The sequence below is a fragment of the Melanotaenia boesemani genome, chromosome 5, assembly GCF_017639745.1.
Source record: "Melanotaenia boesemani isolate fMelBoe1 chromosome 5, fMelBoe1.pri, whole genome shotgun sequence".
NCBI classification, from domain to species: domain Eukaryota; kingdom Metazoa; phylum Chordata; class Actinopteri; order Atheriniformes; family Melanotaeniidae; genus Melanotaenia; species Melanotaenia boesemani.
Window position 1 is genome coordinate 35,766,302 of NC_055686.1, and position 22,209 is coordinate 35,788,510.

The window sequence follows — 22,209 nt, forward strand, 5'->3', positions numbered from 1 at the left end:
AGGTCACCATGTGCATGATCAAATCCTTTGGAACCAATTTAATTAAAAGAAATGAAAAGGGCTATTTTGTTTTCTGTTTTGTTTTTTTTTTTGTTTTTTTTGCATGCTTCATTGCCTGAAAAGAGAAGCACTTTGTCATGCAATGTCATCATTTGCTGATAGATTTGTTAATTTTGGCCTATTTCTCTATGTATTCCTTACCACTATCTTCCATTTTTAATATTCAGTTTACAGGTCCACTTTTGTGATTTGTAGCTGAAGGTGGACTTTATAGAGTTCCTTTAGTCACCTGGCACACAAAAACAGCTGAAAAACATGTTTAGCATTCAACAGGGTTAAAAACATAATGAGGTACCCCCAGGATGTCTTCGATCATCGGACGGCCCCAGTTGATACTCACCCCAAGCGCCTCCATAGGGGTGAGGGGTTGTCCCGAACCTGCCTTCCGCCCTGCCGCTGTCTTTTTATTAACTGTGAACCAGTTACACCCTTTTGTGGTAAACCCACAGCAATATCTATTAAAATTATAGGCTACCGGAAGAATTTGTCCACGGTGCTGATGAGAAATTCTTACCAGTTTGAAATAATATTTCATAATATTTTATTGTCACTTGGACCCATACCCTTGGGACTGGAAGGGTTACATCTGTTATAAAATATAGTATGATATCTAATCCGCAACATATTCTCATTACCTATTTATAGCAAATTTAGGCACATTTAGTTATGCTTTACTTTTCGTAGGATTTCTTGTGAATTTCCAGCAACAGTGTGTCTGCACCACCAGCACATTCCTTCATTTAGTCAGAAATGCATTCGCAATTCAGTCAAGTGAGAGTGTCTGAATAAGGATCCCATTTAATGCGAGCACCTCATTGGTTGTTCAGTGTCCTACAATACTTCTTGTTATTGACAATATCTGCATTGAATTGATAATAGAAGGATAAAATTATCTTTTTATTCTAATAAATGAAACCATCCAAGAGTCAGTGGGTTTCATACAAAATTGTCTGATGACATAAAAACACACACACACAGTGACACACAATGAAATTATGATGAAGATATTAAAAACCTTTTTCTGCCTTTTGTTTTTTATTTCAGAAAAGTCTGCAGACGGCACGACATAGCAATTTCCGTAACTTGGACACGGATTGGCTTAGAAATTTGTAAGAATATGTATGAATATCAGTGTACTGTTTTTCGTAGGAAATCATACGAACTATTTGTGAGATATGTCTGTAATATGATATATAAATTACACAAAATATATATAATACAGGCATATTGAATTTAGCAATCAATAAAACATGTCAACTACAATGTAGGCTACCATGCCTTTAACATCCACTTATGCGTGGACTTTGCTCGCAAGCATCACAGTGGGTGATTTTTCTTTTTTTCATTACTATATTTTTCTCTTTGTCACAGGCTTCAAGGAGGACCTATAACTCAGCCTGTGAAAAAAAAAAGCTGCTTTCCATTTGGTCACTTTCATTGTGTTTTCAGGGCTCAGTGGTTAACGCATTTATAGGTTTGACGTGAACTTGCACACACCAGACCAAAGTAATACAGGGTTCCGATAGCTAATTAATAGCAGGTGTCTTGGAACCAACAGTGCAGGTTAAGACATAAAAGAATTTAGCAACCTTGTGCACAGGCTTTATCACAGCATTTGTTAAACCTCCTTTCTGGAATACTCCCTGTTCGAATAGATCAGATCCGTCTTCAGGGTTCTTCGTGAAGTCATGAAAAGGGAGAGAAATCCAGTGATTTAATGAAAAGATGTAGAGAAAACTATCCTGTGAACCTTTGGTCGGGCTCAGACGGAGCTCTTTCAGATCATGTCAAAGTTTCAGAGATCACTTGGTTATATTGCACAGCTGATCTGGGACCCCACAGGGAACCGTTCTGGCTCCGTTCCTCTTCCCTCTCTACACTGCAGACTTTTCATACAAGATCTCCACCTGGCTAGCGTAGGGGGAAATGTGACCTGATGTTCAGCTTTTTTTTATTATCCATGATAGAAAGAGTTCTTTTCTTTTCTTTATGCCAACTAAGGAGCCATTTTTCTACATGAGATCAGGTCAAAAACCACTGAGTCCTGACTTTGGGGTGAACCACTTTCTGCCTAGAATGATGAATTTGGAGAAGACCTTAGATATACACTTACTGCTCCTCTACAGAAATCCAGTCCAGGGTTGTCCAGCAGGGTGCGCTCACTTTCCCCATCCTCTCCAACCAGCGTCACAAAGATGTAGTTGCTGGTGCCTGAATACTCCGATGTTCCAGTCGCCACTGTTACAGTGTACACCTCCATCTGAAACAAACAATTCAGTTGAATGTGTACAGTCCTGGTTAAAACTCAAGCAGCAGCATTTTGGATGAGCTGCATATGTTTTTGTCTGTTTATGGGAAGTCTGGTTAAAAGACCATTTACAGTAATCCAGTCTACTGGAGAGATTGATTTGAATTTAATTGATCCATCCCATTTCTTGCCCCTTATCTGGGGTTTGGGTTGTGGGGGCAGTTTCCTAAACAGGGAAGTCCAGACTTCCATCTCCCCAGCCAATTCTTCCAGCTCATCTGACGGGGTCCCAAGGCATTCTCAGGCCAGCGCTCTCAGGAGATGTAGTCGCTCCAGCGAATCCTGGGTCTTCCACGGGGTCTCCTCCCGGATGGATGTGCCTGGAACACCTGAACAGGGACAAATCCAGGAGGCATCCTGACCAGATGCCCGAGCCACCTCATCTGGCTCCTCTCGATGTGGAGGAGCAGCGGCTCTGCTCTGAGCCCCTCCCGGATCACCGAGCTTCTCACCCTATCTCTAAGGGAGAGCCCGGCCACCCTGAGGAGGAAACTCATTTCGGCCGCTTGTACTCGCGATCTTGTTCTTTCGGTCACTACCCACAGCTCATGACCATAGGTGAAGGTAGGAACATAGATCGACCGATAAATCGAGAACTTTGCCTTTTGGCTCAGCTCCCTCTTCACCACGACAGACCGATGCAGAGTCCGCATCACTGCAGACGCCGCACCGATCCACCTGTCGATCTCCCGCTCCATCCTTCCCTTACTTGTGAACAAGACCCCGGAGAAGCCACCCACCCTTTTCCGACTGAGGACCGTGGTCTCGGAATTGGAGGTGCTGATTCTCATCCCAGCCGTTTCACACTCGGCTGCGAATCGCTCCAGTGAGAGCTGAAGATCATGGCCCGATGAAGCCAACAGAACCACATCATCTGCAAAGAGCAGAGACCCAATCCTGAGGCCACCAAACCGGATCCCCTCAACACCTCGGTTATGAACAGAATCAGTGACAAAGGGCAGCCTTGGCAGAGTCCAACCCGCACTGGAAACAATTCTGATTTACTGCCGGCAATGCGGACCAAGCTCTGACACCAGTCATACAGGGACCGGACAGTTCGTACAAGCGAGTCCAGCACTCCATACTCCCAGAGTACCCCCACACAGGAGTCTCTGGGGGACACGGTTGAATGCCTTCTACAAGTCCACAAAGCACATGTTGATTGGTTGGGCAAACTCCCATGCCCCCTCAAATACCCTGAAGAGGGTGTAGAGCTGGTCCACTGTTCCATGACCGGGACGAAAACCACACGGCTCCTCCTCAATCCGAGGTTCGACAACCGACCGACCCTCCTCTCAAGCACCCCTGAATTGACCTTACCGGGGAGGCTGAGGAGTGTGATCCCCCTGTAGTTAGAGCCCACCCTCCAGTCCTCCTTTTTGAAGAGGGGGACCACCACCCCAGTCTGCCAGTCCAGGGGAACTGTCCCCGATGTCCAGAGGCGTGTCAGCCAAGACAGCCCTACAGCATCCAGAGCCTTAAGGAACTCTGGACGGACCTCATCCACCCCTGGGGCCTTGCCACCGAGGAGCTTTTAAACCACCTCAGCAACCTCAGCCCCAGAAATAGGAGAGCCAGCACCAGCTACCCCAGACTCTGCTTCCTCATCGGAAGACGTGTTGGTGGGATTGAGAAGGTCTTCGAAGTATTCCCTCCACTGCCTCACAACGTCCCGAATCGAGGTCAGCAGCCCCCCATCCCCACTGTACACAGTGTTGACAGAGCACTGCTTTCTCCTCCTGAGCCGCCGGATGGTGGACCAGAATCTCCTCGAAACTGTCCGGAAGTCATTTTCCATGGCCTCTCCAAACTCCTGCCATGCTCGAGTTTTTGCCTTAGCGACTGCCGAAGCTGCGCCCCGCTTAGCCCACGGGTATCGGCAAAGGCCCGATAAGACTCCTTCTTCAGCTTGACGGCAGCCCTCACTGCCGGTGTCCACCAACGAGTTCGGGGGTTACCGCCACGACAGGCACCGACGACCTTATGGCCACAGTTGCAGCTGGCCGCCTCTACAATAGAGGCATGGAACACAGCCCATTCTGACTCAATGTCTCCCGCCTCACCTAGGACAGGGTTGAAGCTCTGCCGGAGATGGGAATTGAAACTCTTACTGACAAGGGACTCCACCAGATGTTCCCAGCAGACCCTCACAACACGCTTGGGTCTGCTAGGCCTGACCAGCATCCTCCCCCACCTTCTGAGCCAACTCACCACCAGGTGGTGATCAGTTGACAGCTCCGACCCTCTCTTTACCTGAGTGGCCAGAACATGCGGCCGCAAGTCCGACGACGCGACTACAAAGTCGATCATCAAACTGCGGCTTAGAGTGTCCTGGTGCCAATTGCACATGTGGACACTCTTATGTCTGAAAAAGGTGTTTGTTATGGACAGTCCATGACGAGCACAGAAGTCCAACAACAAAATACCACTCAGATTTAGATTAGGGGTGCGGTTCCTCCCAATCACGCCCCTCCAGGTCTCGCTGTCATTGCCCACGTGAGCATTGAAGTCCCCCAGCAGAACAATGGAGTCCCCGGAAGGAGTGCTCTCCAACACCCCCTCCAAGGACTCCAAAAAGGGTGGGTACTCTGAACTGCTATTTGATGCATAAGCACAAACAACGGTCAGCACCCGTCCCCCCACCCGAAGGTGGAGGGAGGCTACCCTTTCATCCACCAGGGTAAACCCCAACGTACAGGTGCCACGTCGGGGGGTAATGAGCATGCCCACACCTGCTCGACTCCTCTCACCGGGAGCAACTCCAGAATGGAAGAGGGCCCAGCCCCTCTCAAGGACAGTGGTTCCAGACCCCAAGCCGTGCATCGAGGCAAGTCCAACTATATCTAGCCGGAACTGCTCAAGCTCGCGCACCAGCTCAGGCTCCTTCCCCGCCAGATAGGTGACATTCCACGTCCCTAGAGCTAGCTTTTGCAGGAGAGGAACAGACTGCCAGGGTCCCCGCCTCTGGCAGCCGCCCAGCTCACAATGCACCCGACCCCTATGGCCTCTCCTGCAGGTGGTGAGCCCACGGGAGGGGAGGCCCATGTCACCCTTCCTGGCTGGGCCCGACCAGGCCCCATGGGCAAAGGCTGGGCCACCAGGCGCTCGCCTCCGTACCCCACCTCCAGGCCTGGCTCCAGAGGGGGGCCCCGGTGACCCACGTCCACCCAAGGAGAATTTAGAGTGACCAGTTAACCTAACATGCATGTCGTTCAACAGTGGGAGGAAGCCGGAGTACCTAGAGAGAACTCCACATACACAGGGAGAATATGCAAACTCCACACAGAAAGGCCCCTGTTGGAACCAACGACCTGCTTTCTGTAAGGCCACAGTGCTAACCACCACACCACCATGCAGCATCAATTCAATCTTCTCAATTCAATTTAGTTTAATTCAGCTTTACTTTTTACACCTGATAAATCTGTCCAGTTTATAATTGACCATATTCTGTCATGGTATAAAAGGCAGAAGCATTCCTTCTACAGTAAAGGAAGCGCTTCATCCCATGATACAGAAATACCAGCAGAATGTTTGGCTGCTATGGGTATAAAAAAACCTATGGTGGGGTCAGGCCTCCCCTATAATACAAAAACATGTTGATAGTGGGATGACAGACAAAACTGTCATTAAAGGAAGTTCAGAATTGGGTTATTATATTAGTTGTTAAAATGATGCTGTATCAATGATTCATATATCATTGATATAAAGTGATATAAAGTGATCCTATACACTAAACTGTTCCATATTCTGAGGGCATCATTCATTTCAGCATGTCTCCTGGTTTGGATTTGAATGTTATCTGTAACCAAATATGTCAACCAAATTCATGAAAATGAGCAGATGAAACAGCAGATATGTCTATTTATCTCTGACATTTTCACTTCATCATATGTTTCATTTATTTTTAGACGCTTCAGACTTTTAAACGAGAAACTTCTGATTCAGTTTTCTGAGAAATCAGCTTCATATGAATCAGCTATCAGTGTGTTTGTGGTCTCTGATTCATGGTTACGGTCCCATTTGTCATTAGGGTGTTGGTTAATTTATAACTATCAGACAGATAAGAGCATCCATGTGTGAAAACAGCTGATCAAAAGAAAAAATCCATGGTCAAGTGCTTTGTAAAACCACAAATGGTTAGAAAACATAAGATCAGTGCTAACTATTCACCATTATTAAGTAATGAGAAACTTTCCTTTATCCAAAGGACATTTGGAACCATTTTAACAATATTATAAAACAATGTATTTAGATTTATATTAATCTGTAGTATAATTATTAATTCTGATATTATATAATGAATAAAATAAACATAATCAAATATATTTAATTTTTTTACTTGTATAAATTGTATAAAGTTACAATTATATAATTATAAATATATAGTATATACAAAAATGCTCATAAATATTCTAAGTTTATTTAATATTAATTAAATATATTATAATAACAATTATTTGTAATAAATAAGTGAGTATTGGGTCAGTTAGTGCTAAACTTCTCAGGTCTGAATCATAAATTATTTCATTACCATTACAACATGATGCTCTCAATTTTTGTTCCCATCTTTACATAAGTCACATCTGTGTTCTGTTTCATTCCCAGATATGGAAACCTACATAAACATCATCTGACGGCCCTAAACAGTGACAAACCTGCGTTTCCCTGCAGAATTTGCTAAACACTGTGATGTGTGAGAACAGACTTAGTGAGTAGCTGGAAGGCAAAATATTTGTTTTCCCCTTTAATTTGATTTATCTTACTGAATGAAGAAGCAACTCATGAGCACTTTTTATTCAGGTGCTAAATGGGTCAGAAGCCAAATATTCACCTTCTTCCAGAGCTGTTCACAGAGCTGAGAGTCCCCCTCTTGAATGAGAAAACCTCCGCTGCTCTTAGTCCTTGTCTGGTCCTGGTTCCACAGATGTTTGTTCTCTATTTTTGATGGCGTCTATCACACTACGGTGTGACTCAGCGTGATAATTTCCTCTTTGTCCAGCCTCACACACACTGTGTGTGTGTGTGTGTGTGTGTGTGTGTGTGTGTGTGTGTGTGTGTGTGTGGGTGTGTGTGTGTGCTGCAAACAGGAAGTTGTTTTATTTATTCCCAAAGGAAAGTTATGCTGTTACTGTATAGTAAATTACTCAGAGAAAACATGTTAACAAGGGAAATTAGATTTAGAAAAGGACATTAAGAGTTTTTTTTGTGTGTGTGCCAAAAAAATTTTTTTATTATTAAAATGTTTTGTTGGTTTAGAAATGATTGAAGTGATACAAAAAAATCCATCTTGGGGCCCATGTTGGTCTCACAGCCCCATAATACAACCATCAAAAAGATGAATTTCCTGCATCTGCCTCCAGTTAGAAACCAGTTTAATCTGGTGAAATCCAGTTAAAAAAAATCTAATAAATCTACTTTTTTAACAGATGAAATGCCGACATCACAGAATAAAGAAATTTAACGCTTTAATGACTGACACAAGAAGTAATGGGCAGAAAAATTCCTCCTTTTTTTTTAATCTGAAGTCTTTATTTGGCCCTTTAATGAAATGTAAATATATAAATATGTAGTTGAGATGTCAGAATTATTGTAGTGCTAAATATCAGGGGGCAGAATACAAGTATAAGAATACCAGAATTTAGAACAATGTTTTACCATAAAGTGATGAAACAGAGCTCAGAAACTGGATGTTTAACATACGGAACATTACGTCTTAAAAGATTAAACTGGAATAACAGATTAAAAATGTGGTTTTAATGGAAGTCAGTGGCGGAGTCCATAGTCTGACACAACAGTCTGTCATTTTATTAAGGTTACATTTATAACTTAAATAAATTATATATATATATATATATATATATATATATATATATATATATATATATATATATATGAAATTGGTATTTGAAAACAATACTGTAACTGTAGCTATATCCAACTGTTACTTTAACAACAATTACATACAATTTCATAGGGGACTGACGCTTCTAACAACAATATAATTTTCTCACACAACCTTTAAAGTTTTCTCATACCAGCTTTTCTGGAATTAATTTAGAAATTTATTATTAATAACTAAACTAGGCAGATTGAATAATTAATTAATCAATCGACTGTGGAAGTTCCGAGTTAGTCACGGTCAGCGAACGCATCTTTTTATTTATTTTTTTTTTTAAACATGATGACGCAGAAAGAAAGCGACAGGAAGTTAGCGCTCCAAGCTAGCAGCATTAACCGATGATCTGAATGGAGATGATTAAACTTATCGCTGCGCGTGTTCGAGTATGTTAGATGTTTCAGCTGCCTCCCACGCGCACAGCGGTCATTTTCTTTAGTCCCCGGAGGCTCCGGTCATGGCAGGAGAGGAGGATTTATCAGAGGACCTCCTAACACAGGAGGGGAAACTCGGTAATGGCGACTTCACGCCACCAGATGGGTTATGCTGGGTGTCGGTTCTGTCCTGTTTACTGCTCGCCTGTTCTTATGTGGGCAGTTTATACGTGTGGAGGAGCGACCTGCCCAGGTGAGCCGAGCCGAACCTGATTTGTAACTACAAGATCGTTAAAGTTCGTTAACTTTAACCCAAACACCTAACTTAAATACAAAACTCTAAACTGAAGCTGAATCTTCTGTCAGCTTCTGGATCACAAGAGCACAGTTCATGGTAACACATGTTTCTGTCTAATTTTATCCAACTCACTGTTGTCCAGTTATAATCCAACAAAAACAGATTCATTATAAAATCCACATGAATCCAGTTTATAATAACTGTGTTTATATCAACAAGTTAATAAAATAATTACCTTGCTATGGAAATCTATGGATTGTATCAACTCTTCTCGTTGATTAAATCCTCCATTCTGAACTGCGTGAGGAGACAGTGGAGAGGAAGACCTCCATCAGGACCAGAACCAGGAAGGACAGCCATCTTCCTGGTCTGGTTGGGGATGAAGAGGACAGGGAAGAGGGGTCAACAAGAAGCATAACTCTATAAGCCAGGGATACCTGCTGAGAAACACAAATTTGGCATTCTCTCTTGTTGACAACAACATCAAGTATTTCTACATGGAGAGTAAAGAGAGCAGAGCATCATGGGATGTCACCTAGCAGCCTCAGCTTATAGCAGCAGAGCTAAAGGGGTGGACAAGGGTCATCAAGCCAGACGTTTTTTTTTTTCTTTTTTTTTTTTTTAACCTGTCCTGTCCAGCATCATAGAAAGCAAAATGATAGTCTGGTTGCTGTATGACGATGAACAAATTTTCTCTGCCAAGGGGAGGCTTATGGGTATAAGACTCCTCTTGATAATCTGATTAATTTATTTACTTTGAATCATGGCATCTATGTAATCTTCTTGGACCTGACCAGAGGGGACAGAAAAAGAAGGAAGACAGCAAAAAAAATCAAAAGGGAAAGAAGAGAGAGGAGACTAAAACACCACAGACAGAAGGCAACTACCCTTCAATCCAAACTATCACCAGACAACAAACTGTTACACCTGTACATAAACACACCAGAAAATTTCCCACGGCTTTTACTGAAAAACAGAGCTGCTAAGTCATTAAGAGTTCTTAAATAATAACCAGATCAATAAGACACATCACAAAAGTAGCACAACAATGACCAGATACTATCTCACGGGGGGGGATCTATTAGTGTATAAACCCACTGAACAACTCAGTGACTGTGTCAGCATACAGAGTATGAGGAATAAGGAGTGATCAGTGATGAGTGGTGAGTGTGATCGTCCAAATGCAGCCCCGGAGCACAAACCCAAGCCACCCCACCCCAAAGACGACTCCAGCCCCACCCGAAGGGCGGCAGAGGAGAGCCCCAGCCAGAGCCCCCCTACAATCTTGGGGCACAGGTCCCAGTGGGCCAAGTTTGGCAGCCGCCGTCCCCGCCAGGCACCGGCCATCTAGGGTGGCCCGAGCGAAGGGTCCAGGGCCCCAGGAGCCCAGAGACAGCCTCCCACCCCCCACAGGTAGAGGGTCCACACCATGCCTAGGAGAACCAGGCCCCTCAGACAACCACCCGGCGCAGGCCAGCACACACCCCGATGTTCCAGCCTCACACCCCGGGAACCAGGGCACCATCGACCCCCCTCCCCCACCCTACACCTACTCCAGTCTCCACCCCATATAACCCCACACTCGCACCCTCTCCTGCGCTGTACCCATAAGCAAGCCAGACCAAACTATAAGATCAAAAAGGAAAGTTTGAAGACTTATCTTAACCCATACCAAACCATTTTTTTTACTATGTTGGTCCACTTGTAATTTCTCAATTTTCTGATTATGAGGCTAAAATTATGTAAAGTTATGGTATCAATAGATACCATAAAGACCAACCAAAGTAACAAAAACATCATTTACTTCTAATAGAACTTTGTAGAAATAACACACCGATCAACCGTGTCTAAGCCTTTTCTCATCTGCATATCTTTCTCTCAAGTCTTGGCTTTCAGGAGGAAAATATTGGCATTAAAGCAAAAGCACAACAGAATTTTTTATATATATTTACACTTTTCCACCAGCTGTTTATTTATTTATTCATAACTTACGGTTATTAATGCTGTGGAGCTTTAAGGGTTAAGGGTAGAAAGGGTGTCTGATAACTGAAGGTGGTTCTGGTTGACTTTAGTCTTTTGAATTTTTTCTGCTGCAGAGCGAAGCTAAAGCACCATCCTAGCTAACAGCAGATCGTTCTGATTTCTCAAACTGCCCCAGGTGGCATTAAAATGCTGCAACAAGTAGAGGAGTGTTTTCAAGTCCTTGATGGTGTGCAGGACCGTGGTCAGATCCTCCATCTGAACCATGTCCACTCATCTCCGCTGGTCACTGTCCTCTGTCTTCAGGGATCATCCTGTTGTGATAAAGCGGCGTTTCACCAGTGTCCTGATTGTCTCTGGCTTGTCTCCTCTCTTTGTGTGGACTTGGAGGGAGTTCACCGGAGTCAGGGTGAGTTTCGTCTCATGTTCCTCACAACATTGGAAATGTGCAGATCTCAAAGTGAATTTTGTCTCCATCTGTGTTTAGGGTTTTTTTTTTCCTTGGACTGTTTCTCGAGAATCACATGACCAAACTTTCACATTGTTCTTCTATAAAAATCAGCCTAATTTCTGATACTTTTCCTGTAGAAAGTGATTGGATGTGGGTGATTGGTCAGAGAGACCCTCGTCACTGACGGCGTTATGAACATCCTTGGTGATAATCAGGCCCAATGTGTTAAAAATATTCCAAACAGCAGAAATTACAATATCTGTGATGATAACAGGAAGCAGCTTTACCAAAACCTCTGTAAATGACTGATAGAAGATCCTTTCAGTTCAATACAGACATATTTGAATGAATCAACATCACCATGGTAACTGTTTTGTAGTGAAATGCAACAATGCCACAGTTCCTGTTAGAGTCAGATGATCCTCTACATATGGATGGTGTCAGCTGGAGCGACGGGTCACACTCAGGAGGTAAACACTCCTGGGGTGGTTCTCTAACACAGTGATTCCCAACCCTGGTCCTCAAGGCCCACTATCCTGCAGATCTTAGATGTTTTCCTGCTGCAACACACTTGATTCAAATGAATGGTTCATTGGTAGACTTGTGCAGAGCTTATCAGAGAGCCAGTTAATCAGAACCAGGTGTGTTTCAGCAGGGAGACATCTAAGACCTGCAGGATAGTGTGCCTTGAGGACCAGGGTTGGGAATCACTGCTGGAACAGACAGTTATCTCCTCATCCTGCTTCTCCTTCCTCCGGTGAAGATGAACAGTCCAACTCAGACCAAAGCTGCAGTCTGAAACATCTTGTTTGTTTTTGTTTTTGTTGTTATTTGTAAATTGTGCTCACTTTGTGTCTATGTGTGTCAGACTAGCTCCTCATTGCTGGCTCTGATGGGGCTCCGATTTGAAGGCATCATTCCAGCTGTATTACTTCCTCTGCTGCTAACCATGGTGAGAAACACTCTGTTCTGCCTGTTCTAGTGCTTTTCTGGAGTTTTAGAAACAAAAATATTTCTGTTTCATTGAAACTTTGTTCAAAGAAAAACTTGATGTCAGAATATTTCTGCAAACCAACATCTCAGAGAGATATTAAAGAAGTTGGTGAACATTAAAACTGATCTTCTGATAGAAGAACACCAGCTTTGTTACATTCAGTTTCATTTAGTTCCAGAGATGATGGTCTGGTTCCGTTTAGTTCCAGAGGTGATGGCCTGGTTCCGTTTAGTTCCAGAGATGATAGCCTGGTTCCGTATAGTTCCAGAGATGATGGCCTGGTTCCGTTTAGTTCCAGAGATGATGGCCTGGTTCCGTTTAGTTCCAGAGATGATAGCCTGGTTCCGTATAGTTCCAGAGATGATGGCCTGGTTCCGTTTAGTTCCAGAGATGATGGCCTGGTTCCGTTTAGTTCCAGAGATGATAGCCTGGTTCCGTATAGTTCCAGAGATGATGGCCTGGTTCCGTTTAGTTCCAGAGATGATGGCCTGGTTCCGTTTAGTTCCAGAGGTGATGGCCTGGTTCCGTTTAGTTCCAGAGATGATAGCCTGGTTCCGTATAGTTCCAGAGATGATGGCCTGGTTCCGTTTAGTTCCAGAGGTGATGGCCTGGTTCCGTTTAGTTCCAGAGATGATAGCCTGGTTCCGTATAGTTCCAGAGATGATGGCCTGGTTCCGTTTAGTTCCAGAGATGATGGCCTGGTTCCGTTTAGTTCCAGAGGTGATGGCCTGGTTCCGTTTAGTTCCAGAGATGATGGCCTGGTTCCGTTTAGTTCCAGAGGTGATGGCCTGGTTCCGTTTAGTTCCAGAGATGATGGCCTGGTTCTGTTTAGTTCCAGAGATGATGGCCTGGTTCTGTTTAGTTCCAGAGATGATGGCCTGGTTCCGTTTAGTTCCAGAGGTGATGGCCTGGTTCCGTTTAGTTCCAGAGATGATGGCCTGGTTCCGTTTATTTCCAGAGGTGATGGCCTGTTTCCGTTTGGTTCCAGAGGTGATGGCCTGGTTCTATTTAGTTCCAGAGGTGATGGCCTGTTTCCGTTTGGTTCCAGAGGTGATGGCCTGGTTCCGTTTAGTTCCAGAGATGATGGCCTGGTTCCGTTTAGTTCCAGACATGATGGCCTGGTTCCATTTAGTTCCAGAGGTGATGGCCTGGTTCCGTTTAGTTCCAGAGATTGGAACAAAACCAAACTGAAGAGTTCTGAAGGGGTCCAACAGATCATTGTGAATTTCCTGAAAATGTTAACCCTTTGAAATCCTTGAAATTTAGCCTGAAAGAGGTTTTGATGGACAGAAGACTTGTTGTTGACCAACTGTTTTAGTGGACTAACAGGACAGTTCTTGTTGCAGTATCATCTCTGCTGGAGTACAATATGGATTCAAAGATAAACTGCATTGGCAAAAAGTCAGAAATAAGTCATTTATTTATTTTAATTCAAACACGTCCATGTGAACAAAGTAACATTTTTTTGTTCTTGTGGCCCCGAGAACAACAAAAAGTTCTCGCTTTTCGTGGAATTTGTTACACGCTTTAACTTACTGGTATTGTTTGTGTTGCAGTGCATTGTGACTTATAAATAATCGGAACATTAAAGTTTATATTGTCTTGCTGTAGAATAATGGTTTCTAACCATCCTGCTCCTCTGTGTGTTCCTCTGTATGGCCTCAAGATACAAACTAGCTCTCTGGATATAACTGGTTCAATGGTTCTGTGCTGCAGGTTCTCTTTCTGGGCCCCCTCACACAAGTGGCGATGGACTGTCCCTGGACCTTCATAGATGGGGTTCGGGTGGCCCTCGGTGAGCTTCATTACAGCTGAACATGAACTTTCACCTTTACGTTTGCTTCCCTACCTAACAACTTCATTTGTGTGTATTTTCTGTGTTTTGCTTGTGTTGATGCAGATCCGTGCTTCTGGATGTTGTGTCTCAGTGACATGCGCTGGTTGAGGAACCAAGTGGTGGCCCCGTTAACAGAGGAGCTGGTCTTCAGGGCCTGTATGCTGCCCATGTTGGTGCCGTGTGCAGGCCCCTTCACCGCCATCTTCACCTGCCCTCTTTTCTTTGGAGTCGGTGAGGAAAACTAGAGAAGTACTTTATTAAGGGAAATTTTTCAGTTACAGCAGCAACCATCAGATTGAAGTAAAGAACAGAATTATAATGAAAGAATGTAAACATACAGAGAAAATACAAAATAAACTCAATATATACAAGGGAACCCTGAAAAAAAACACAAACAAGTAAAAAAGCTATAAACACTGACTATATACAGTTATTATTAGGGATTGTTGTGGGTAGATGATGATCACCTCTCACACATGGAGGAGTTATTGAACAGGGTGGGAACGAGCTCTGCTGTCCCTCCAGCAAAACAAAAACTTTATTAACTGACATCCAGCTGTCAGTCTGTCAGATCTGTTATTGTTGAACCAGCTTGTGAACCGGGTGATGTGTCTGCCTCTTCTCAGCTCACTTCCACCATGTGATTGAGCTGCTGAGGTTCAGACAGGGAACGCTTTCAGGAATCTTCCTGTCTGCAGGTGAGGTGTTTCATCACGTCCTATCTTTTCAGAAAGCCAATTCATCTCAGATTCCTGATGAGGAACATGTGTTTTCTGCTCTGCTTCAGTGTTTCAGTTCTCCTACACTGCAGTGTTTGGAGCCTACACCGCCTTCATCTTCATCAGAACAGGTGAGCAGCTCTCATTAACATGTTTGCTTACTGGAGGTCAGGAGGTCACACTAATTTTAGTTCAGGTTCCGCATACAGGCCTCAGATCTGGGCTTTTAACCAGCATTTATCAAACACATGTACTATACACATATATTTGCACATCTTAACAAATATCTCAAGTGTTCCCTTTAATATGACACCAAAGCTATTCAAATGAACCTTGTAGATGCAGAGATACACTCATGTTATTAAGAGTATGTAATTTTAAATAAAATAGCCTTCAGGCTAAAACCGTCATCTCCAGTAGTCCAGATCAGTAAAATAACAATAACCTATAAATACTGAAAACTCCTCATTTTTCTCTTTGTTTTAGTCCAAAGAAGTACAAGTATATTATCAAGATGTTTAAAAACTATCCGTTTAGAAAACTAACTGAATAACCTAAAATTTTGGTCAAGTCCAGTTTCAACTGTATTTTTCCTTTTATTTATGTTGTATATAAAACAAAATGGCCCCAACAAATTCCTGGAGATCTATCAGGCATCTCTATCCAGGGACGGCTAAGATACGGCCTGGCAGGAAATATGTATTTCAGCATATTGAAAAGGTCTGCTGGGAATGTCTGAATGAGTCCCCTGCTTCATCTCATTGGCCCTCATTTATCAAACGGTGTACGACGGAAATCTGGGTCACCCTTGCAGCACTGCAGACCCTGAAAATAGTTATTAAACAAACCTCAAACCACCATTTAAACATAAGCAGCCACATATTTAGTACTCAGAATTAACGCGATTTGCAGAAAAGCATTTTAAAATGTATTCCCAAAAGATAAAATTACCTCTTTTGTCATGTTACCCCCCCAGCAGACAACAGCATAAAAAAGTGTACTAGCTACCACAGACTGATAGAACATCCACAGGAGCTTCCTGCAGATGTTAAAAGATCTCAGTCTTCTGTCTGTCTTTGGTACTTTGGTTGTCATGATGCATCTTATTGTTGTCTGTTTTTTTTTTTTTTAGGAGATCCTAATGACTGTCAGCTCCTTTTACCTGTAAAAGCTGTAGGAAATTCTCTCTTGTGTTTCTGTGCAGGTGTAGCAGCAGTTTGTCTGGTGTTAGGTTGGATTGAAGGGTTGTTGCTTCTATCTTCTGTATCTTTGTCTCCTCTTCCTTTTTTCTACTTTCATTTTACTTTTCTTTATTACTCTCCTTTTTTCTGTCCCCTCCAGTCAGGTCCAACAAGATTACATAAATTCCGCCATTTCAAATAACTAAGATAAAACAATATATTTAAATAAATAAAGAAATAAATGATATTATCAAGAGGAGCCTTATACCCATAAAGCTCCTCTTGCAAAAGCAAATTTGTTCGGCAAAACACAGCAGCCAGACCATAATTCTGCTGCCACCATGCTGGACAAGTTTAAAAATAAAGAGTGCTCTATTTAATCAGTAGGCTAATGTTATCCATGCTGTGTACTTTGCAGTATTTTACTGAACAGGTGAAAGTGCTATAGGCTACCAGTCTTCTCTTTTAGAGTTATATTCCCTGTTTTTTAACGTTTTCATTGATCTGTCAGTTATATTTTCAGGTGTGCAAAGTAAAGAATTGTAACTTTCAGTTACCAGGCATGGGCTATTATCCAAATTAAAAACTAATAAAACATTAACTATGGGCATATATATGCTACCTATAGAGAATTTTATTTATACCTCAGCCGAAGTCTGTTAAACAACGTTGAGGCTATTAACTGCCTCCCTGATCCTCTTCCATGTAGCATTTGTGTGCACGCCTTTGACTCCGGTTTTTAGGTTTCCAAACAGCACTTCTTTATTTTTTTCCACCTCACAAGTGAGGTTTTTGATCTCGACCTCCAACAAGTTTCAAACATCTCCTCTCCATGGTTTGACCTCACTGGGCGAGGCCTCTGTACCACGAATAATTAAGGGTGTACCATGTAAATGACGATGGATTTCAGCCGCTGTATTCATCAAGGCCCGATCCTTCCTACGCTGGGATCGGTCGGATACAAGCATTTCATAAATCACACGTAGATCCAATCGTAAGATTGTTCCTGCGATCCGATGTGCGCTCATTGATAAATGAGGGCCATTGAGGCAGAGTAGGCTTGCCTCCATTGTTGAGACAGCTGACTGGAGCTGTGGCCGTAAGGTGGTAGGTGCCTGTCATGGCAGTAATCCCTGAACCCATTGGTGGACAGTGAGGGATGCTGAGTGTGGTTTTTGTGGGACAGTGGACCAGTTCTGCACCCTCTGCAGGGTCTTGGAGGGATCATGGGAGTTTGCCCTAATGGTCTACATGTGTTTTGTGGACTTGGAGAAGGTGTTTGTCCCATGGAGAATTCTGTGGGATGTTCCAGCAGTATGCAGTACTGGACCTCCTTGTACAAGCTATCTGGTCCATGGTGTCTTGACCCTCCCTAAGAGATAAGGAGAAAAGCTCTGTCATCCAGAAGGAGTTCAGAGTTTAACTGCTTCTCCTCCACATCCAGAGGAACTGGATAAGGTGTCTCAGATGCCTCCTGGACACCTCCCCAGGAAAGGGGCCTGGCTGACAGGTCGGGGATATCACAGCCATGTTATGCCAGATGGTTAGATGTTGGTTTGTCACAACGTTACATTAACTTTCTTCCACTGGGGGTGAACAGGCAAACAAAACAATGCAATATGCAGCAATGTCCGGTTTCCCCCAATGTTAACAGCTGTTTTGACTGCAGTCATGTTGCTGTACGAGAATGAAATGAAATTTCATCAAATGAAATTAAAGAAATTAAAAATACTTTATTAATCCAAAGGGAAATTACAAATTTAATCTGCTGTCATTAACTAAAGCATTTTCATTCTCTAAACCAGTGGTTCCCAACCTTGTTTACTCAGCCATGGACCCCCTGCCCACCCCGTGCTTAAACCACCAACAAGAAAATAGAAGAATGTTCAATTTTTGTTGCTGTGGCATGGCACTACAACCAGTCAGCGAGGGGCTTCATTTACTGACCAGTGAGAGCAGGCTAGACAGCGCAGTCTGTCAACACTTCCAACATGGAAGAACACATCATTTGTCTGACTTTCCCACACGTTATCATACTTCACACAAAGATTATAGAGATGTGAATAAAAAGGCGGCCGTGTGGCGCCGGGGGAATTTGTCCCAACATGGGTTCTGGATTTATCTGGATCACACTTGAGGTCCGCCATCAAATGATGAAATTCATAATGCCGTTACCTGTTGTGTAAACTCGGATGAACCCTGGGTTTTCTTTCGCTTTTGTAAACAAAAAAGTAAACAACAAGACAACAGACTGCTTTGAAAATGTCAAAATTCCCTCCAATAAAGCGATCTCAGAGCGCGATGCACAGCACTGCCTCTGTTGCTGTCATTGGTCGCCTCCCGTCTTGTTGGCAGCATCTGCCACCTTCTGCCTTTCTGACACTGGTGATGACCACGCCCCCCCCCCTCACCAAATATAACTTATTTATGTTTTGCAACGTGGTTCATCAGGGTCTCAGTCTCAGATTAATGAGACTGAGAAATGACATGGATTAATATTTATTAAAGGTGTTTTCATAATAAGGGCAGGGCAATGTGCTCCCTTAGTGCACCAACTTTAGAGTTGATTCTGAATTATAAATGGAAACGTGGGACGTGGGTGCTTTATTGTGTGCCACATTTCCTTTTTTCCCCTTTGTACACCACCTGTAGTCTGCTTTGCTATGCAGAGTTTTATAAATGAGGCCCCAGGTGATGTAGAACAGGTGAACTGAGTGAGAAAACGGGGAATCAGAAAGTTTTCTCGCTCTGTACTGACTCTCCGGACGTTTTCCAGCTCTAATGACGGTGTTGCTTTGTGTTGCAGGTCACCTGATTGGTCCGGTTCTCTGTCACTCCTTCTGTAACTACATGGGTTTTCCTGCCATCAGTTCAGCCTTGGACCACCCCCAGCGCCTCGCGGTTCTGTGTTCATACCTGTTGGGGGTCCTACTCTTCCTCATCTTCCTCTTCCCCTTCACAGACCCCTTCTACTATGGCTCCCCCACCCCTGTCTGCTCCCTCACCTCATCCCCCAGTTCTCTCTGCCTCTCCTGATCCTCCCCCACCATGTGTTTCCTCACTGGGCCATGGAAGTTTACATTCTGTTGGGTGGGGGTTATTTATTAGGTTGTTTTATTTAAATTAGAAGATGGAGTTAAAGTTTTGACAACCATCGGATGGAGACATCTGTGGTTTCTGGTCCACCTTCAGTCTGCTGGACTGTTACTGTAAACAAAGCTGGATCCGTCCGGTCCCAGAAAAGCAGCATTCAGAGGATTCCTCCATCACTGATGGAGGAATCCTCTGAATGCTGCTGGACGTCAGTCTGATCTGCTCCTTCACTGCTGCTCCTGTTCCTGCTCCTGATCCTGGTCATGTTTCTGGTCCTGGTGGTCTTCTGGTGGCCGTTTCAGTTCAAGCATTTTTTGTTTTGTTTTGTTTGTTTGTTTGTTTTTTTTTGTTTGACAAAATATCAGAATTATGTGAGGAAACCAAGATGGTGACTGTTAACCTCCACCTCCTCCTCCAACCTCCACTTTATCCTTTAAACTCCACCTCCTCCATCTTGTTTTAGTGTCTGGTTTTCTGGATCAGACTAGTGCCCGAAAGTACCGGATTTAAATGTCAGAACTTGTTCTAGTGAAGTTCCGACTTTACCTCATCGGTCTGGTAGGTGACGGGCTGGAACGGGTCATTAACGTCGGTACAACCTCATGTTCTGCTGTCAGGTAGCTGCGTGCTTTAATGTTCTGGTTAACATCCAGCAACGTTCCAGTGAAGGTTTAAAATTTTTCATTGCATATGGAGAACTTGGTTCAGATCGTGGTTCTCTGTCCTGGATGATCTGGGTTTACTCTTAGGTCAATTTCAGGCCTGAACCTGAACTCGTCCTGTTGGTCCGTCTGGTGCATCAGGAACATTTCTGTCACATTTAAAGAGCTGCTGATCAGCTCTTCATGTCAGTGTTAAAGCTTTGATAGTTCTGTGAAGAAAATCAAACTGGACCATCTCTCTGGGTTTACATCAGGACATCTAATGGAATTAACTCCAAACCAGGCCGATGGGGATGTTGTGCACCTTCATGGAGGATCCAGCAGAGTGTGTTGGAGGACTGAGGATCAGGGTGTCACAGTTAGAGGAGCAGAACTGAGTGTAGAGCAGTTCTTCACCCCGAAACAGAGCCATGGTTTTTGGTGAGGTCATCAGAGAAGAGCATGAGGACATGTTTCTGTCACATCTCCACAAACCCAGACACATCAGGACCTTTGCAAGACGATCACTTTTTTTTTCTGCTGTAAAAAGAAAATCTCGGATCCGTCAACTGGTAATTAGAGGAACGAGGGTTAGACAAGCTGCAGCCGTTTTTTCCAGCTCAGTATTTCATACAGACACCAGGAGGCAGGAAATGTTTCTACTGAGCTCTATTTTCTAATCAGATCTATTTTGGTGACAGAGTCTACAGAGAAGTGTTTGGATTTTATTCTCACTTTGGCCATGTGCACAGTTTACGTTAGAGACTTCATAGTTTTAGTTTGACAATCTTTTATGGAAATTTAGAACCGCTGCAAATACCGATTTGTAAATAAAGAAAGATATTTTCTACAGCTGGGAGTGTGTTTCTGTGTGTTCTTCACTGTTAAATGTAATGGAAATCAATCCTGGTGGGAGACTTACACATTTGTTATCGACCCCTTTGCCCTCACATATTTTCCTCTTTCATTTGATGCTCATTTCAGCTGCGTAACAGCTAGCGACATGAATCATCACAATAACTCTTTTTAAGGCATTATTTTTAAATTCAGTTTTTTTCTCTGACGTCTATGCTGTTAAAGCAATTTTCCTCCTCTATTGACTTTTGTGGCCAACAATGTTCATGCACAAAAAACTGCTATAAAATCATCAAACATCAATATTTCTGTGCTTTTTGTCATAAATCAACTTCAGACCTGCTCAAAACTACCAACCATTAAATCATTTTAGGGAGTATCTGAGAGGCAGTACTGTATCTGATACTGTACTGATGATTTCAAATCCAATTATCGGTTAATCTTTGACATATCACAGACTAATCATCGCCAAAGACTCATTCCCCTTCATATTTATTATTGAGAAATAATTCAGATTTTTTAAAATGTTTTTAATAAATAATTGATCACTTAAATATTCGGGCATTTAAAGGGTTACTACTAAAAATTATTTGAATGTTTGGTCGTTTTGAGCAGGTCTGAAATTAAAGTGATTTATGAAAAAAAAATATATATGTTGATGATTTTATGGCAGTTTTGTTATCCGTAGACATTTTCGGCCCCAAATTTCACCAGTGGGTGATAAATTTAAAGGAAGTCACGAAGGTTAAACCAGCATTTCTTTCAAGAGCACAACATTTTTCTGAAATGGGCTTAAATCCAGCTTTGCTCCATATTAACATGACAGCATCACACAGTTGCTGCAGGTTTGTCGGCTGCAACCATAATGAGAATCTCCCGTTCCACCACATCCCAAAGCTGCTCTACTGAACTGAGATCTGGTGGCTGTGGAGGCCGTTGGAGTCCAGTGAACTCATCGTCATGTTCTAGAAAGCAGGTGGAGATGATCTGAGCTTTGTGACATGGTGCATTATCCTGCTGGAAGTAGCATCAGAAGATGCTCCACTGTGGTCATAAAGGGATGAACATGGTCAGCAACAATACTCAGGTAGGCTGTGCTGGTTAAACCAGGCCTCGTTTGTACTAAGGGGTCCAAAGTGGGACAAGACAGTATGTTCATGGGTTAAAAAAGTTTAGATCCTAGACTGATATTAAGAAAAGATCAGCAGTTATACCAAAAAATAAATGTTTATGAAGCAATTAACAGAAAAATGCATTTTTTGTAAAATTATAAGTTCATGTTTTGTGCATCAGCAGCTGAATTCAGATTAGAAGTTGCCATAATTGTGCCGCCATTATTACTACGGTGTCTCTGAATGGGCAAACAACTCTGTGTGTACACTTTGAAATTGTAGTACCAGCTTTGTTAGAAAGATGCCAGCACACTGTTTAAGATGAGTAACGCCTTAAAAGGACCACAAAAGAAGACTGTGTGAATGCACACAATGCTGAAGTAGTAGTTGCACAAAGGGCTTAAGTCGGG

General features: G+C 43.1%; 2 protein-coding genes across 4 annotated transcripts in view; one reads left to right on the forward strand and one right to left on the reverse strand.

Annotated features, from left to right (window-relative positions):
* alox12 (arachidonate 12-lipoxygenase) overlaps positions 1–9,469 on the reverse strand; it is a 27,674-nt gene extending 18,205 nt beyond the window's left edge. Inside the window, exons 1-2 of one of the 2 annotated variants that reach the window (XM_041984840.1) lie at positions 9,172–9,469; positions 2,174–2,320 (exon numbers count right to left, since the gene is read on the reverse strand). In XM_041984840.1, the coding sequence (XP_041840774.1) occupies positions 2,174–2,320 (147 nt within the window). In that variant the 5' untranslated portion in view covers positions 9,172–9,469. Of the gene's footprint in view, positions 1–2,173; positions 2,321–7,199; positions 7,398–9,171 lie in introns of those variants that run through there. The other variant, XM_041984839.1, reaches the window with a different exon arrangement.
* rce1a (Ras converting CAAX endopeptidase 1a) lies at positions 8,565–20,678 on the forward strand. 2 transcript variants are annotated; one of them, XM_041984868.1, is made up of 8 exons: positions 8,565–8,891; positions 11,223–11,325; positions 12,236–12,319; positions 14,078–14,156; positions 14,262–14,429; positions 14,825–14,896; positions 14,986–15,048; positions 18,905–20,678. In XM_041984868.1, the coding sequence occupies exons 1-8, from the start codon at positions 8,722–8,724 to the stop codon at positions 19,132–19,134; spliced, it is 969 nt and encodes a 322-aa protein (XP_041840802.1). In that variant the 5' UTR covers positions 8,565–8,721; the 3' UTR covers positions 19,135–20,678. The 2 variants fall into 2 exon arrangements, with proteins under 2 accessions (XP_041840802.1, XP_041840803.1); XM_041984869.1 differs by having other exon boundaries at positions 8,565–8,776.
* Positions 20,679–22,209: the final 1,531 nt, after the last annotated feature.

Bases quoted from the DNA above. Each gene is read 5' to 3' on its own strand.
- rce1a (XM_041984868.1), top strand. From the start codon at position 8,722: ATGGCAGGAGAGGAGGATTTATCAGAGGACCTCCTAACACAGGAGGGG. The intron at 14,430-14,824 runs GTGAGGAAAACT...GCCTCTTCTCAG, and splicing joins CCCTCTTTTCTTTGGAGTCG to CTCACTTCCACCATGTGATT. The intron at 14,897-14,985 runs GTGAGGTGTTTC...GCTCTGCTTCAG, and splicing joins AGGAATCTTCCTGTCTGCAG to TGTTTCAGTTCTCCTACACT.